The sequence below is a fragment of the Mirounga angustirostris genome, unplaced genomic scaffold (assembly GCF_029215605.1).
Source record: "Mirounga angustirostris isolate CCGP_5_RB_7025 unplaced genomic scaffold, mMirAng1.0.hap1 SCAF_5, whole genome shotgun sequence".
Lineage (NCBI taxonomy): Eukaryota > Metazoa > Chordata > Mammalia > Carnivora > Phocidae > Mirounga > Mirounga angustirostris.
This window is the reverse complement of record NW_026991713.1, coordinates 174,134,106-174,151,353: the sequence shown is the minus strand read 5'-3', so window position 1 is coordinate 174,151,353 and position 17,248 is coordinate 174,134,106. Positions and strand designations below refer to the sequence as shown.

General features: G+C 58.9%; 2 protein-coding genes across 8 annotated transcripts in view; one reads left to right on the top strand and one right to left on the bottom strand.

Annotated features, from left to right (window-relative positions):
- PDAP1 (PDGFA associated protein 1) overlaps nucleotides 1-17,248 on the bottom strand; it is a 33,634-nt gene that overhangs the window by 3,148 nt on the left and 13,238 nt on the right. The window contains exon 6 of one of the 2 annotated variants that reach the window (XM_054507690.2): nucleotides 12,494-13,576. The exons of the other annotated variant lie outside the window; for it this stretch is intronic. Coding sequence (XP_054363665.1) covers nucleotides 13,557-13,576 — 20 coding nt within the window. The 3' untranslated portion in view covers nucleotides 12,494-13,556. Of the gene's footprint in view, nucleotides 1-12,493; nucleotides 13,577-17,248 lie in introns of those variants that run through there. 2 annotated transcript variants of the gene reach the window in all.
- Nucleotides 1,307-16,879, top strand: ARPC1B (actin related protein 2/3 complex subunit 1B). Of its 6 annotated transcripts, XM_045875776.1 has the most exons (11): nucleotides 2,470-2,577; nucleotides 8,572-8,655; nucleotides 10,066-10,142; nucleotides 10,729-10,833; nucleotides 11,246-11,468; nucleotides 13,210-13,317; nucleotides 14,098-14,304; nucleotides 14,408-14,483; nucleotides 15,204-15,409; nucleotides 16,177-16,267; nucleotides 16,553-16,879. In XM_045875776.1, exons 3-11 carry the CDS (start codon nucleotides 10,079-10,081, stop codon nucleotides 16,589-16,591), a joined length of 1,119 nt encoding a protein of 372 aa, XP_045731732.1. In that variant the 5' UTR covers nucleotides 2,470-2,577; nucleotides 8,572-8,655; nucleotides 10,066-10,078; the 3' UTR covers nucleotides 16,592-16,879. The 6 variants fall into 6 exon arrangements, with proteins under 6 accessions (XP_064449348.1, XP_045731732.1, XP_045731731.1 ...); XM_064593278.1 differs by lacking the exons at nucleotides 2,470-2,577; nucleotides 8,572-8,655 and adding an exon at nucleotides 1,307-1,325; XM_045875775.2 differs by lacking the exon at nucleotides 8,572-8,655 and having other exon boundaries at nucleotides 2,499-2,577.

Below are 17,248 nucleotides of genomic sequence, written 5' to 3'. Positions count from 1 at the left end.
CAGAAGCAGCTTGAAAGGGGCGCCGGGTGGCTCAGCCAGTTAAGTGTCTGCCTTCGGCTCAGGTCATGATCCCGGGGTCCTGGGATCGAGCCCCGCATCGGGCTCCCTGCTCAGCGGGAAGCCTGCTTCTCCCTCTGCCGCTCCCCCTGCTTGTGCTCTCTCTCGGACAAAAAAAGAAAGCTGGAAAGCCACCACCATTACTTCATTCACCTGGGGGATCCCAGGAAAGGTGCTATAACCACACCTTTGATGCGCTACCTGAGAATAGCTCCTGGACCCGGCACAAGGAACGCGACTGAGAGGCGTTAACTACTCACAACAACCCTACAGGGTTGAAACCTACTGTCACATTTTAAAGATGACAAAACAAGTCCAGGGCGGGGGTGGGGGGCTGGCTGGCTGGCTCAGTCCGTGGAGCAAGCGACTCTTGATTTTGGGATCGTGCGTTGGAGTCCCCACGCAAGGTGGAGAGCGCCCCCTGCTGGGCGAGGGCCGGGAGTGGAGATGCCTGGTGAGCAAGCCCAGGTGAGTCAGGCCAGGCTCGGGGGCCAGGGTGAGGTCACGGAAACGGACAGGAGGGGACCCTTCCAACTATACCTTGGGGGGTTCCGTTGTAGTGTCCAATCACACTGCTACAAAACCACGTGGCTTGGAAGGGGGTGTGTAATAGGTGTCGCCCCCATCCCGGCCCCGGGATATGAGATGCTAAGCATGTTCTGGGCCTCCTGGGCTTCGTCCACCTCACATGCAGGTGTGGCCTAGGAAAGGAGACACAGGGGTTTCTCCTCCTCCTCCTCACAGGGATCAGGTGGCAATCCCTTGATTTCAGGGAGAGCAACCCATGGTCCCCATGTCGGGGTGGGCACACGCTGAGACACAAGGAGATCAGACTGGGCGTTTCGGGAAAGGTTTTCCTCCCTGGTCTCCCTCGCCACTGCCGGGGCCAGCCCACCATGCCCGGAGTCTAGATGTCTGGAGCTTGGCTGCCCTCTTGTGACCAGGAGGCAGCAAGGCCAGTGCAGCCAGGAGGTAGGAACAGAAAGCCGGAAAGAATCTTGAGGCCCTGAGGATAATGCACCAGCCCCCAAACGAATCCCTCCTGCAAGTCAGCCAACCCGGAAGAGTCAGCCTGGGTGTGTAGCTGCTTTTCTTGGAAACCTGAGAAGGGCGAAGTGCAACATCTTCACCCTGGGGCCTGGGGAGGAGGAATCCTCTGGCGGTCCTATTTGTCAGGGTGCTTAGAGCGATGGGTAACAAAGTTTCAACTCAAGCCAGCTGAAGAAGTCAAGTCCTTGGCTCACTGGTCCGGAAACCTCTGGAATCAGGTAGGGCTGGAGCTGACCAGTTAGAGTTTGACCAGGGCGCTGGTCATGTCTCTGAGATTTTCTCCACGGCTAGATGGGAGGGCTGGTGACAGCTCCGCAGTGTCTCCTGGAGCCAGGAGGGCTGGTAGTCCCACAAGCCGCAGCTGAAGCTTGCTCGCTCCTGGAGGAGCTGCCATGTTCACATGTCCTCCTCCCCACCGTCCCGCAGAGGAAGAGCTCAGTGTAACAGGAGCTGGGATGGGTGAGCGCAGGGTCCTGCTGGGAGCCCAGCGGGCACCTCCAGTGGGGGTTGTAGACAGTGAGCTAAGAGACACATCCTGCAGGATAAACCGAAGTTGGCCAGGTGGGGACAGGGTGGGAAAAGTGTTCCAGGCAGAAAGAACAGCATGTGTCACAGCCCCGAGACCGGTAAAGGGTGGGAGTCTGGCCCCAGACCTCCTGAGTCCGGGAGGACCCCGCACCCCATCTGCTGCCGGTGGCCTGGCTGACCCTGGGAGAGAGGACTCCTGGGGAGGGGTCTGACCGGCTGAGTGGGCACAGCAGGGTCTTCACCAGGGTCTTCCCCATCTGCCCCGCCATCTGGCCACATCTCCACTGATGAGGCAGAGGCTAAGGACAGAAAGACCCCTGGGGACCACTTGGCCCAGGATCCAAATTCACGTGGCTGCAGGGCCACCAGGCAACTTAAAGGCGAGAAGGGGACCGCAGCGGAATCAAAGGGCAAGGAGTCCTCATGGAGAGAACGAGCTGGGCCAGCCAAGAGGCGCTGCGAGAGGCCAGCGGGCAGCCCTGCGCCGGGCGCGTTTGCAGCGAGGGCGGGAGGGCAGCCTCGCCTCGCCTTCCTGCCCGCAGCCGGTTCCGGGCCTGCACTGTTTTTGCGCCCTGAGGGTATCAACTCGCGGAGGAAGGATGGAGAGGGCGCTTTCCGGGCGGCGGGGACGTGCGCGCCCCGCCCGGCGGCTGCTCCGCCTGGGCGCCTCTCGGAGCCTCAGTTTCCCCACGCGTAAAGTTACGAGGGGCGGTCGCGGCCGATTTCTGGGCGCCCGGGCTCCGCGCAGCCCCCACCCCGGCTGGGTGGGCGGGGCCTGGGATCTCGCGGCCGCCGCCACCCTGGTCGCCGCCCCCGTCCCCGCGGGGCTGAGGCTGGGAGGCCCCGCCCCCCGCCCACGAGGAAGTGGCTGCGGCGCCGCGCGGGGCCCAGAGCCGGTTCGGCGCGTCGACTGCCCAGAGTCCGCGGCCGGGGCGCCCCGAGGTGAGGGGGCTGGGGGACCCTCCGGAGGGGAGGGGGCGCCCGGAGGGGAGGGGGCGGAGAGTCGCATGCAGGTGAGGAGGGTGCGGGACGCCCGCAGACGTGGGGGCGCGGGGAGAGGGTGCCTGCGTGAAGGGGCACAGGGCTGGGGGCTTGCCAGGTGTGTGGGGTCGCCTGGAGGGGAGGGGACCAGGGGATGGCGGGCCGGGCCCGGGGTGGTAGGCCCCCTCCGGGCGAGGGAAATGCAGGGCTCCCTGCCTCCGGCGCCCTCGGGGCGGCCCCGGCCTCCCCCCCGCCCCCGTCGCCCCCGTCGCCCCCGCCGCCCCCGCCGCCCCCGCCGCCCCCGCCTACCTCTTCCTGACCCTGCCCCGCGATCGGTGTCCCCCGCTATTTCGGGCCGCGAGGGCCCCACGCCCAGTCACTTCCCCTCCATCCTCCAGCCTTCCGGGTTGCTCCGGCCGGGAAATGAGCTGGCGCCCCCGCCCACCTTGCCCCTCCCTCCCCCCCCCCCGCCACTGCCGACCCCCCCCCCCCGCCCACCCCCCTGCCCCTGGGGCCCGGGTCCGCGGTCCTCACCGGGAGGGGGTCCGGACGCCGGACTGAGTGGCCCCTCCTTGGCCGGCGGTGGGAGAGCAGCGGGGCCCGCCCAGGGCGGTGACAGTAACACTAAGAAGCCCCGTAGCCAGCCTAGCGCGGGGACGGAGCCGGAGGCTCTCCCGGGGTGCTTCCAGGCTGTCCCCGGACTCCCCGCGCCTGGCAGGCGGCGCTGCCCAGTGGTTAAGGACACCCGTCCCCCGGGACCAGGGTAAGAGTGCCAGCTTCCATCACTGGCCGATGACCTTAGCAAGTCACCTAACTTCCCTGGACCTCAACCTATCTTATCTGTAGAATGGGGACGTCCTGAGGCTTCCATGGGATAATGTGTGGAAGTGCCAGGCACACACAGGGTACAGATGTGCTCCTACTCTTGCCACCATTATAAGGCCTGCCCACATTTATCAAAGTGTGTGGATGATGCTAACCTCTGCGATTTGGGGTCTGAATCCCAAACTGGGCCATGTAGGAGCTGTGTGGCTTTGAGCAAATCTTGGCTTTTTGTCTGAGTCTGTTTCTTTTTGTACAAAATGAAGGTTTAAAAAAGAAAAAAAAAAAACCCACAAAACTTTTTAGGCTTGCTTTCAAAGAGAATGTATGTCAAAGTCTTGGGTAAAACTACTCGGCATTTAAAGATGCCGGTAAAGGTGTGTCTCTGTGCATACATCCTCTCAGTTAGTTAAATGGTATCCCAACATGTTAGTGTCACAATTTACTCTTGCCATATTTATAGTCCTCTGGATTTTTCCACCCTTCCACCATTCTAAAGGGGGTTATTAAGAACATGTTTGCTTAAAAAAAAAGGGGGGGGGGGTATTTTCTTAGCACCAGAATGAATTTATGCCACCAAAGAGTGTTAATTTTTAAGTTCCTGCTGGTGTTATTCTGCTTGTTCTGACCCAGTTGTTGAATTGTTATTGCGTTGCTCTTCAGAAAGGCTGAACAAATTAGCAGCAAATGAGAGTTTCTCCACAACCCTGCCAACACTGAGTTTTATGTGTTTTTGGAGTTTGTTTTGTTTGGATTGCTTTAGTAGTAAGCTTTAATGGTGCCTTTGTATGATTGTTTTCATTTATGTTTCTTGACTTGATTTTTGCCTGGTTTAGAAGACTTCGGGAGCAGACCTGGGGAGGAGGTATTAGCTGGTCTGTCTGGGGTGGCAAGGGCTGTTCCATCCACAACAGGAAGTTGAGTAACTGCTTAGCACGTGTGCAAAATGGCTTGCTGGCAGCTCCCTGGAGCTTCTGAGCTGGGTGGGGACTTCCCTGAGTGCCTGTAGGGCTAGGATCTTGCTCCAGACTGCTCCTGCCTGGCTTCGTCTCAGATACAGCCAAATCTCTGGCTTCAGAGGAACTTGGCCAAGCTTCTCTGAAAGCAATAAGGAACCTACAGCCGGTACCTTGTTCAGCCCCAACCTTTTCTGATCGAGATGTGAAGGAAGCATTGGCTGAGGGCATCCAGCCAGTATGGAGAGTCAGAATTTGACCCCAGCACTGTAAGGAAGGAGCGCTGAGCCAGCCTTCACCTGGCTTGCTCTGCTTTGGAGGGGAGCTGAGTCTTCCCAAATGCTCAGAGAGGACCTTCTAGATTTCAGGTTTCCAACCTTTGCTAATCATTGACCCTAACCAGGAAGGAAAAAAAAAAAAAAAAAAACTGAGCACGTACTCCCCAGTAAATATTTACAAATTGCATACGTAGGCCACTGAGATAATAAAACATATTCATTTCTTGTAGCCCATCCCCTAAAGAAAAGGATGAGATTCCTGCAACCACATTTAAGAAATATTATTGAGCACCTATTATGTGCCAGGCACTCTAGTTGGTGGGGAGATACCTGGGTGGACAAAGCACATACCCTGCCCCTAGGGAGCTTACCTCCTCCATATCCCAGTGCGGGGTCTCTGGCACCCCCTGGAGGGAAACCCACTTCCTACTTTGGAGACACGACCTCCCTCCCAGACCTCAGGCCACCCTTCCCTGTGCTCTCCCAGCCCCAGCCCTGGATGATCTCCAGCCCATTCATACTGAGTGTTCATTGTGTGCTGGAAGGATGCAGGGGAAGGGCTACTGGGAACGCGCAGATCCTGGCTTTAGGCTGGCAGAGGGGAGCCAGCCAGGGGAGGCTCGGCGTTTGGCCCACACTCCCCCAGCCTCTGTTTCTGGGGTAATGAGGCACAGAGCACTGCACATGGACTCCTAGTCCCAACACCGTCCCCAGAGCCCCTTTCTCCTTCCCTCTGACCCCCAATCATCCAGTGGTCCCATGGTGCTGACTCACAGAGGCACAGTGACAAGTGGGTGGGTGTTCCCGAGGCCATGGCCTCAGCCTGACTTTGTCTCCCCCCCGGGAGCCATTGCTGAGGCACTGTATTGTCGACACCCTTGGGCAAAGCAACTCTAGTTGGTATTCTTTAGGGTGACTGACTGGTTGGCGGTGGGTGCTTGCTCAGGTCCCATGGAGGTTTTCCTGGGAACGATGACGTCAGTTCCCATGGCAGGGTGGCCAGTCTGACCTCCTGGAACAATCCAGTGATTCTCCTCTAGGAGGATGTAGCCCTGAGGCGACAGTGGCCAGAGAAGCTACTCCCCTCTCTGGGTTACCACTTCCTCATTGCTAACTTGGGGGTTGGGAGTCCTTGCTGAGGCCCTGCTGGTTTTAGTTGCTTTGCAGAAGTTATGAAAACGGGAAAATGCACCTCTTCCCTCCCACCCCCTTCCCCCGGATCTACCCCCCAGCCCCTTTAAGGTGTTCGTTAATGCAGTGTACTATGAGTATTTCTGTCTGAATTCATGCTAAAGTGTGATTGGCTGATAGATGTGGTCTGAGCCTCCCCCCAGCCTGTCCCACTGTGCCTGTGGTCATCTTTATCAACCCCTTCCTCTCCCACTTGAGGACCTTTGTTTGGGTCCCAAGGAACAATGGTCAGGGCTCCCCCAGTCCTCTTGGCTGTGTGACTAGAAAGGGAGCTGCTGTCTTCAGCAGTCCTCACAGCCTGGAACTCTGGAACATCACGCTCGACAGGCTTTTGCAGCCTGGCCCTGGGTCTAGATACTCTTGCCAAGACCCTGCAAGAGGCAGAGACGCCCAGGCACACGGTCTGGGACAGTTGGAGCTGGGAAGTTGCATTCTGTAGGTGAGCGGTGGGCCCAGAGACCCTCAGGGCTGTCGCCCCAGGGCTTCTTCCTTCTGGGCCACCAGGGGCTGAAAGGGTGGTGGGGGAATTGGCCTCCACAGCGGCCAACAAGCGCTTTCGGCTGGGCCCCGCTGGCGACCTTGGAAAATGGGGGTGGGCAGATCAGCACAGATAGGCCTGGTCCTCCCACTGCTTGTCGTCTGCGGTGTGGATGGTGAAGTGCTCCCACCAAGCTGGATGCCCATGCTGACCCCACCCAGCGGCACCGGAAGTGCTGGGGGAAGTCCCCATCAGACCTGCTGACCTGAGCTGAGGGCCCCGAAGTGCCACTTCCGGGGCCTTTGCCTTACACAGAGAGGCCTTATAAGGAGAGGCTGGGGAAGCAGCCATGTGGGAGCAGTGTGCTGTGTGTGTGCGTGCAAGGCTGAACATGTGTGAGCGTGCAGGGCTGGACACTTGTGAGCATGTGGGAGCAGTGTGCGTGTGCAAGACTGGACACGTGTGAGCGTGCAAGGCCGAACACGCGTGAGCATGTGGGAGCAGTATGCTTGTGTGTGTGCATGCAAGGCTGAACAGGTATGAGCGTGCAAGGCTAGATTCGTGTGAGTGTGCACAGCTGGACAGTTGTGAGCATGTGGGAGCAGTGTGCGTGTGCAAGACTGGACACGTGTGAGCGTGCAAGGCCGAACACGTGTGAGCATGTGGGAGCAGTATGCTTGTGTGTGTGCATGCAAGGCTGAACAGGTATGAGCGTGCAAGGCTAGATGCGTGTGAGCGTGCACAGCTGGACACTTGTGAGCATGTGGGAGCAGTGTGCTTGTGTGTGTGCGTGCAAGACTGGACAGGTATGAGCGTGCAAGGCTAGATGCGTGTGAGCATGCACGGCTGGACACTTGTGAGCATGTGGGAGCAGTGTGCTTGTCTGTTCATGTGCAAGACTGGACACGTGTGCACGTGCAAGGCTGGACACGTGGGAGCATATGGTAGCAGTGTGCTTGTGTGTGCACGTGCAAGGCTGAACATGCATGAGCGTGTGTGGCCTGAGCAGGTGTATCAGCTTTCTCTTCCTCAGCAGTGGATTGAGGACCCACTTGGTGCCCTGCTCCAGGCATGTCCCTACCTTGTCCCTGCATGTGTGTCTGTGTGTCCATGAGACCTGGGCTGCCCCAGGAACCTCCCAGAGCTTCCTGCTGTAAATAAAAACAGGTTTTGCATCTGGGGTGGGCAGGAGGAGCAGGGGCCACAGGGCGGTGAGCTGGGGGTCAGGAAGCCAGGCCCGGCAGGATTTGTGGTGCCACCTGGGGCAGGCCCATCACTGAGCCCTGGATTTCTTGGGGGACAGTGGGCTACATGCAGCCCATCTCTAGCGGCTGGGCCCCAACTCCATGCTGTGCCTTCCAGCAGGGCCTCTGGGTCAGCCATGTGGGTAAGCTGAGCCTGAACAGGTGGCCATTCTCCGGAGGGGCCGGATAGGTGCCCACTAGTTTCCTGGGGTGTTCAGGGCTCAGACCCAGAGCTGGGGAGAAGCCTGCCTTTAGCCCAGTCCATGGGCTGCAGACCTGCCAACGGGTTCCTGGTGACACCTGCCAGGTGTGACTGGGTAGGTAGCTTCCCCTCGCTGAACCTCAGCCTCTCTGTCTGTCATCTGGGGCTGTGGCCTCTGAGCACTAAAGTCAAGAACACCTGGGGTGGGGGGATGGGTGAAACAGGCGAAGGGGACTAAGAGCACACTTATCTTGATGAGCGCTGAGTAACGTATAGAATTGAGTCACTATGCTCTACACCTGAAACTAAGAACACTGTGGGAACGCTACTGGAATTAAAAAAATGCCTGGACTGCTTAGAGCTAGCAAGTAAGGAGCATTCAGGAAATGTTGGGTGGTGGTTGTTTTTTGTTTTTTGGGATTTTTTAAGATTTTAAGTCCTCTCTACACCCAACATGGGGTTTGACTCGCAACCCCAAGTTCAAGAGTTGCATGCTCTACCGACTGAGCCAGCCAGGCGTCCCAGTAGTTTTTAATTTTTTTTTCTTTTTAAATCAGAGAGTGAGCACAAGCAGAGGGAGGGACAGAGGCAGAGGGAGAAGCAGGCTCCCCGCCGAGCAAGGAGCTTGATGCGGACCTCAATCCCAGGACCCTGGGATCATTTGAGCCGAAGGCAGACGCTTAACCAGCTGAGCCACCAGGTGGCCCCTGTTTTAATTTTTAATAAAGAACTTCCTCTGCTGGGTACTAGTGACAGTATACAGCTGGCTTCCTCACGTACTTAGGTAGCACCGACTACATGCCAAGCACCCAGGCACTGGGGAAAGCAGTGTGGACAAGACCCGTGAGAACTGTGTGCATCCAGCTCCGTGAGTCCCAGCTGGGGGAGACTGCAGGTGCTGTGAATGAGAACCGCGTAACGAATGCTCAGTGATGATTCTCTGCGGGGAAACTTCCATCGGGAATAGGGAGCGCTGGGGTAGGGGCCAGTGGCTGAAGCTGCAAACGGCGGTCAGAGAGGGTAAGGTGGCCTTGGAACATGGACTTGAAGGGCAGCAGCATGGGCTCGCCATGCAGGCCCCCCAGGGGGAGAGCTCTGGGGGCCGGGGGAACAGCCAGTGCAAAGGCCTGAGGCCCGTGGGCCCTGGGATCAGCCGCGGGGCTACCCGGGGAGATGCATTCCCACTCGGTGGGTCATGGCTGGATGTTACCCCGCGGGAGCTGCGTCTCCTGAACACCTACTATGTGCCAGGTGTGGCTTAATGTCTTATTTTACCCTCTCAACGCCTCTGGGGGCAGGACTCCTGTTCCCATTGTGCAGGTTGGACACTGAGGTTCGGAGGGGTGAGCCATGTGCCCAGGGTCAGTCACCACGGGCAAGCGTGCAGCCCGGCTCCGCCACAGGCCCTGCGGCTGAGTGGGGAAGTGGGGAGAGCATGGGTTTGAGAAAGTGCTGTTCACTTTGGGTCTTTCCAGATGAGGAGGACTCTGCCGAAAGGAACAGGGGTGGGCAGAGCTGGGCAGGGAGGCGAGGGGGCGAAGGGACTGCCCGTCACCCACTGTGGTGTGTAGCCCACCTGCCTCAGGCTCAGTGGGTGGCAGCGGGGGAGGCTGGGGAGCTGCAGTCCGGGCTGGGCCCAGTCCTGGGGGTGCACCCAGCTGCCCTCTGTACCCGCCTTCACCCCCACAGTCCAGCCAGCCATTCGGGGCCCCGTCCTGCCCTTCCTGTGGAAGGGACAGCAAGTGGCTTTTCTGGCTGAGGATGGGATGTGTCTGTGTGTCGGTCCGTGCCCCTGCCCGCAGGCCCCTGCAGACCGGCTTCCTCCCTCCATCTCCTGGAAGGCTGCCTGCTGTGTGCTGGGTACAGCGTTCATCTCATCCTCACCCCGTCCTTTTTTCTTTTTTTTTAAAGATTTTCTTTATTTGAGAGCGAGCACGAGTGGGGGGAAGGGGCAGAGGGAGAGGCAGAAGCAGGCTTCCCACTGAGCAGGGAGCCCGACACGGGGCTCGATCCCAGGACCCCGGGATCACGACCCGAGCCGAAGGCAGATGCTTCACCGACTGAGCCACCCAGACGCCCCTCACCCCATCCTTCTGCAGGGGAGGGGGCCCTCTACCCTTGAGGAAACTGAGGCACAGATGATGAGCGACACAAGCTCAGCACACCCCACTCACGGGAAGGCCAGGCTGGCCCCTGCTGCCCTCCCACAAGTCAGCTGGGGCCTCTTCTGGGATCAGAGGCGGGGCTGACTGGAGGTCCCTTCCCCTCTCGGGCACAGGAGCTCAGCGGCCATGGCCTACCACAGCTTCCTGGTGGAACCCATCAGCTGCCACGCCTGGAACAAGGACCGCACCCGTGAGTGCCACTGCCACAGGATGGGGGGGGTGCGGGAGCTCCCGGAGTACATGCGGGTGGTAAACCGGCCAGGCGCCCTGGACCGTGGGCTCTGGGGCTGGCTGTCCCCCTCCTTCACCTCCAGTCGCCAGTGTGGAAGAGGGGATGGACGAGCTCTGGGCACACGCAGGGGCAGCCGGCCAGGGGGCCCTGCTGCAGGTGCCGCTGGGGAGAGAAACACGCAGGAGGAGGGAAATCATTGGAGGCAGAGGCACTGGTTTAGAAAGGGTGGCCAGGGAGGTGTTTTGGAGGAGGTGAGGGAGCCGGCCATGCCAAGGCCTGGCGGCAGGAGATCCTGGCACTGCCCAGAGCAGCAAGGAGCCCAGGGCTGGAGTTGGGAGCAGAGGGCAGGAGACTGCTGTGGGGGTGCCTATGGGTGCAGGTGAAGGATGGCTAGTCCCAGGCGAGGGGTCGCAAGGTGCTTCAGGGAGCCCCGTGCCAAGGCAGAGGGGTGAAGGGCACTCCTGGGAGAGGGGACTTGAGAGAAGGGGGAGCCTGGGCACACACACCTCCTCCCACTCCCTACCCCTACCCTTCTCTCCTGCAGAGATTGCCATCTGCCCCAACAACCATGAGGTGCACATCTATGAGAAGAGTGGGGCCAAGTGGGTCAAGGTGCACGAGCTCAAGGAGCACAATGGGCAGGTGACAGGTACGTCAGGCTGACTGGGATCACTCTCCGGAAAGGAGACGGGATGGCGCAGGGCCACCCAATCACTGTGTTAGGTAGGATAGTTTGGGTTGCAAGTAACACAACCCTAATTCAAACTGGCTCAAGTTACAAAGGGATCATGTTGACTCATGTTACTGAAAACCTGAAGAGGTTTTGGGCTTCAGGAAAGGCTTGATCCAGCAGCTCAGTTCAGCATTACCAAGGACCCATTTCTTTTCTGTCTCTTGGCTTTCCAGCATGTGATATTTTGGAGAGACGTAACACTCTCAGTTCTAAGTGGCACACCCTGGAGCAGCTTGCATCCAAATTGTGGCCTCAAGCCCCTCCTACGTGGATGCCAGAGGGCCTTTCTGCTTGGATGGCTTCAGCCTGTTTCCTCCCCATCCCACAGGCATCGATTGGGCCCCCGAGAGTAACCGAATCGTGACCTGTGGCACAGACCGCAATGCCTACGTGTGGACGCTGAAGGGCCGCACGTGGAAACCCACCCTTGTCATCCTGAGGATCAACCGGGCTGCTCGCTGTGTGCGCTGGGCTCCCCAGGAGAACAAGTTCGCTGTGGGTAGTGGCTCCCGCGTCATCTCCATCTGCTATTTTGAGCAGGAAAATGACTGGTGGGTGCCTGGGCAGGGTCAGGGTGGGCTGGGAGGGACCCTGGGGCTGCAGACCAAAAGGTGGTGGGACTAGTGTCCCAGAGAGCACTGGACAGGGTGTCAGGAGCCCTGTTCACAAGACCCTGGGGAAGTATGTCCTCTCTGGACCTTGTAGGTGACGTGCCAGGCACTCCCATAGCCCTGTCTCGGAACTAAGGGCACAGATCACCCCAGGACCACCTCTGTGAGCGTTGCCTAAAGCCCTGCACACGCACACACATGGACCCCGACAGCCCTCTGGACTGGGCGTCTGTTGTCCCCACTTTTCAGATGAGCAAAGTAAGTCACCCTGAGGTCAGGTCACTTGTCCGAAATGTCCAGCCTGTCATGCTTTCCTCCCCTGCGTCCCTGAGGGCAGAGGCTAGGCTGGAGTCTGGGGGACTTGAGAATGAATTCAGCCCTGGCCAGTTAGCTGCTATGGGACAGCCTGCCCCAGGTTTGTCGTGAGGTTTAAAGGCCGCCAGGATCAGGGAAATCCAAATCAAAACCTCAATGATACACCACCTCACACCAGTCAGAATGGCTAAAATTAACAAGTCAGGAAACGACAGATGTTGGCGGGGATACGGAGAAAGGGGAACCCTCCTACACTGTTGGTGGGAATGCAAGCTGGTGCAACCACTCTGGAAAACAGTATGGAGGTTCCTCAAAAAGTTGAAAATAGAGCTACCATACGACCCAGCAATTGCACTACTGGGTATTTACCCCAAAGATACAAATGTAGGGATCCGAAGGGGTACGTGCGCCCTGATGTTTATAGCAGCAATGTCCACGATAGGCAAACTGTGGAAAGAGCTAAGATGTCCATTGACAGATGAATGGATAAAGAAGATGTGGTATATGTGTGTACACACACACACACACACACACACACACCGGAATATTATGCAGCCATCAAAAGGAATGAGATCTTGCCATTTGCAACAACGTGGATGGAACTGGAGGGTATTATGTTGAGCGAAATAAGTCAAACAGAGAAAGACATGTATCATATGATCTCACTGATATGAGGAATTCTTAATTGCAAGAAACAAACTGAGGGTTGCTGGAGTGGGGGGTGGGGTGGGAGGGATGGGGTGACTGGGTGATAGACACTGGGGAGGGTATGTGCTCTGGTGAGCGCTGTGAATTGTGTGAGACTGTTGAATCACAGATCTGTACCTCTGAAACAAATAATGCAATATATGTTAAGAAAAAAAAGAAGAAGGTGGTAGCGGGAGGGGAAGAATGAAGGGGGGGGAATCGGAGGGGTAGACGAACCATGAGAGACGATGGACTCTGAAAAACAAACTGAGGGTTCTAGAGGGGAGGGGGGTGGGAGGATGGGTTAGCCTGGTGGTGGGTATTGAAGAGGGCACATTCTGCATGGAGCACTGGGTGTTACGCACAAACAATGAATCATGGAACACTTATTCTAAAACTAATGATGTAATGTATGGGGATTAACATAAGAATAAAAAAAAAGGAAAAAAATAAAAAATAAAGGCCACCAGGGATAGAGTTCCCAGCTGGAAGGGACCCTGCTCCCCACTGGCCTGATCCAGGCCCTGAGAGGCCCGTGGGCCAGCAGTGCCCAGGCCCCTCCCTTTGGGGACCCTAGGGGGTCTGCAGGGCTCCATGGGAAGGTAGAGTCCCTGGGGCACTGAGGCCTTGGGTGCTGAGAGTGCCGGTCCCCCTCCCCTCTCCCTGTCCGTGTGTCCAGGTGGGTGTGCAAGCACATCAAGAAGCCCATTCGTTCCACTGTCCTCAGCCTGGACTGGCACCCCAACAACGTGCTCCTGGCTGCCGGCTCCTGTGACTTCAAGTGCAGGTGAGGGGGGGGGGCCTGAAATCAGGGGAACCAGGGTGGAGGGAGCCCCACACCCTGCCTTCCAGACCAGCTCTGCCACCAGCAGGATGACCCAGGGCCTCAGTCCAGCATCTGTGAGGTTTTGCTTTTGGAGGGGTCGCCATTGGGTCCTGTCTCCAGCCCATGGAGAGTCTCGGCAGGATGCACCCTTTGCTACCTCTTCATGTCGGCAAGGCCTCTTTCCTATGTCCTCCTCTCCTTCAGTTTCCTTGTCTTCCACCTGAAGGACAACAAGTGGGTATGCTTCTCACACTAAGGCATAAATGACTGAGAAGCTTAGACAGACCTGCCTCATTATCTCGGGCCTGGAAGGTAGTGTCCTCAGCCCCCACTGGCTGTTTCTACTTCTGGGCCTGGCCCCCGTGAGCTTCCCAAGGCCTGGGGCTCCCAGCTCCAGACAGATGGCCTGGGTCTCTGAAGCGCCGCCCAGGAAACAAGGCTCCAGCAGGCTCCGGGGCGGCCCCTGGACGTGGAGAGGGGTAACGTCCTGCTGAGGTTCTGTGGGTGGGTGGGGAAGCTGGTTTGTGGGCACCTGATCTGTCCAGGGACCCCGTGCTGGCCCTGAGGCCCAGACTCGTCCCAGCATGAAGATGCAGGTCACGAAAAGCCGGCTCTGTAGCCACGAGCCCCCGGCTGGGCACTCTGGCCTCACCAGGCCAGTCTGGGAGAGAAGTCCCTTGCCAGGCGCCTCCCGGACCCCCTCGGCCATTGCGGTTTGTCTCCCTTGGTCTCTCCTGGCAGGATCTTCTCGGCCTACATCAAGGAGGTGGAGGAGCGGCCAGCACCCACCCCGTGGGGCTCCAAGATGCCCTTTGGGGAGCTGATGTTTGAGTCCAGCAGTAGCTGCGGCTGGGTGCACGGCGTCTGCTTTTCGGCCAGTGGCAGCCGTGTGGCCTGGGTCAGCCACGACAGCACCGTGTGCCTGGCCGATGCCGACAAGAAAATGGCGTGAGTACAGGCCACAGGGGTGGCGGAGGGGGGTTGGGCAACCAAGGCACAGACGGGGAGCGGCCGGAGCGGCTGACCCCCCGCCCCCCGCTGTCTCTCTCAGCGTCGCGACTCTGGCCTCTGAAACGCTGCCGCTGCTGGCCCTGACCTTCATCACGGACAACAGTCTGGTGGCAGCGGTGAGGCAGGGAGGGGCAGGGAGGGGAGCGGTGTTAGTTAGAGCGGCTCTCCACTGGTCTCCCCCCACCTTCTCTTCCTCCTTGGTCGGAACGGGCTGGCTTATGCTGCTGTAACAAGGCCCCAGTGCAGGTGTTTGGGGGGCGGGGGGGCTGCGTCTCCAACATGCGCCCCAGCTGCCATGCAGGGAGAAGGGGGAGGCGGAGAATTGTGCCCTGGACCCTGAGGTCTCTGCTTACGTCTTACAGGCCAGTGGGTATGTGGGGGCAGCACAGTTCTCCCCCGCATCCAGAAGGGCGCTGCTCTTCTCCTGCCCACCAATCTGTCTCCCCTCTTTCCCCCACATCCCCCCCCAGCAAACACCCTCGGGTCCCGGAGGGTGAGGGCGGACTCAGGCCTGCTTTGCCTACAGAAGCATCCAGCTGTGGGGTATTCTCCGGTTGGGCAGGGCACAAGGTCCCCGAGCTTCCAGGGAAGGCGGCCACCCCTAGATGCTCCCACCACCCCCCAGCACCCGGTCCCTGTCCGTATACCCAGGGTGGGCCCGGCTGTGTCTCCAGGCTGGTGTGGGCTTCCCTGGGGCTCCACCCAAGTCCCGTCACCAGACTCCCTTGGTGTCGTGCCTTGTCTCCAGCCTCTGTTTCCCCATGCATAAGATAGTGGCGCTGTGCCCGCCCTCGGCCACACTCCTGTGACCTCCTCGCCCTGTTGCCCTGTCGCAGGGCCACGACTGTTTCCCGGTGCTGTTTACCTACGACGGCACCACAGGGACGCTGAGCTTCGGCGGGCGGCTGGACGTGCCCAAGCAGAGCTCACAGCGCGGCCTGACGGCCCGAGAGCGCTTCCAGAACCTGGACAAGAAGGCGAGCTCAGAGGGCAGTGTGGCCTCGGGCACTGGCCTGGACTCGCTGCATAAGAACAGTGTGAGGTGAGGGCGGGACCGACCCTGACTCCCCTCCCAGCAGTGTCAAAAGTGGGGGGCCCTGACTTAGGAAGCGGGCGACCTCTAGGTGGCACAACAGCATCAGGTGAGGGCAGCGCAGGTGCTGTGGGGACCGTCGCGGTTCTCTGGGACGACCAGAGAGCCACCAGCCCTGTGGGCAGGGCCGTGGCTGAAACGGTCCTGCCGCCGCCTCCCTGAGCAGTGAGGCAGGATGAGGCGTGAGAAACTGTCCACGACGCCCCAGGCCTGCCAGCCCCAGGTGCCCACCCCGCAGCCAAGTGGGGAGAAGTACGGTGGGACTTCCTGACCCTTCCTGACTGCCTCCGACCCCAGCTGCGTAACCCCCCCGCGGCCGTCAGGTCCAGTGTCATTTTCAGACCCAACTCCTGAGCCCGGCTTTCAGGGCTCGTCAGCACGACCCCCAGGTCCTCCCAGCCCCCGGTTTTGCTTTCCCCCCATCCTGCTACACTCCCATCACTCTGGACATCGCCCACACACATGGGATCCGTGCCCGGCCTCTGCACATCCGCTTCCATTTGCCTGGGCTTTCCTACCTCTCCTCCAAGCAGACGCGCGAGCCCCTCCTCTGCATCCCCTCCCGGCCCACTTCCCCGGCTCTCTGCGAGGCGCACCCCACCCGCACAGCCCAGCACTTCTCACCGGAGTCGGGTGGGAGCTCCTGGAAGGCGGACGGGCGTGAGTCCAGCAAAGGGCCACGGCTAGGACCCATGAAGCCCTCCTCCTCTTTGCAGCCAGATCTCGGTGCTCAGCGGGGGGAAGGCCAAGTGCTCCCAGTTCTGCACCACAGGAATGGATGGCGGCATGAGCATCTGGGACGTGAAGGTGAGTCCTAGCCCACCTTGGCCCCTCCTCCCCCTGGCCCTCCTCGATGGATAGCCCCTTTTATTTCTCTAGGAGGAAGGCACTTCTTTGGGATGAAGGCAGGGGGAGATGGGCACCCCTGGGGCACCTCCCTTTAGGGCTGGGTTCAAACCCAGGTCTGCCCAACTCCAAAGACCAGGTTCTCTGTCCTCTGCCAGGGGCTGGGCTGGCTAGAGGTCAGGTCCCTGGGGGGTGGGTGTGTGGGGGACAACCAAAAACCAGCCTGTCTGTTCTGTCTCCTTCCAGAGCTTGGAATCAGCCCTGAAGGACCTCAAGATCAAATGACCCATGAGGCATAGGTTGCCCTCATCCCAGCTGCTGGGGGAGGGGGTCAGGGAGGCTAAGGATTGCTTTGCTGAATGTTTCTAGGGTAGCAGTTTGGGTCCCCCTGGGGACTGCTCCAGCTGGAGGGGAGGGAGGGAGGGATGGGAAGCTTTTCTGACCTATTGAAGGAACAGGTGCCTTTTTCTTATAAAGAGCTGCTTTCATTTATTGTTAAAAACAAAAATGTTCTCAAAGTACTGTGCTGGTCATGAACTGCAACAACGTGGATGTAATAAAAAAGCAATCTTAGAGCTGGTCTCCCGTGTTTGGGAGGAGCGTGTGTTCTCACGGACACAGGTCCCTTCTGCTCTACCAGAAAAATTGATCCCGAAGCCCAAGGGCCTTCTCCTCCCTGCTCCCCTTTCCCTCGCAGTCCGGCCAGAGCAAGGCTGGACCCTGGTGGCTTCCCTGTCACTCGGTAGTCGGATTCCCAGACCAGTGCTTGCATGTTCCAGCCTGTTGCTGGGCTTTAATGGAAACTGATTTCTCAACTTGACATTTGCAGCTGGTTTCTGATAAATGCGCATCATTTCCTAAGACCATTTCCCCCCCATTCCTATTTCACAGAAGGCCTTTCCTGTGTAACACATGCTTCTGTTACCTAATTATTCAGTCACA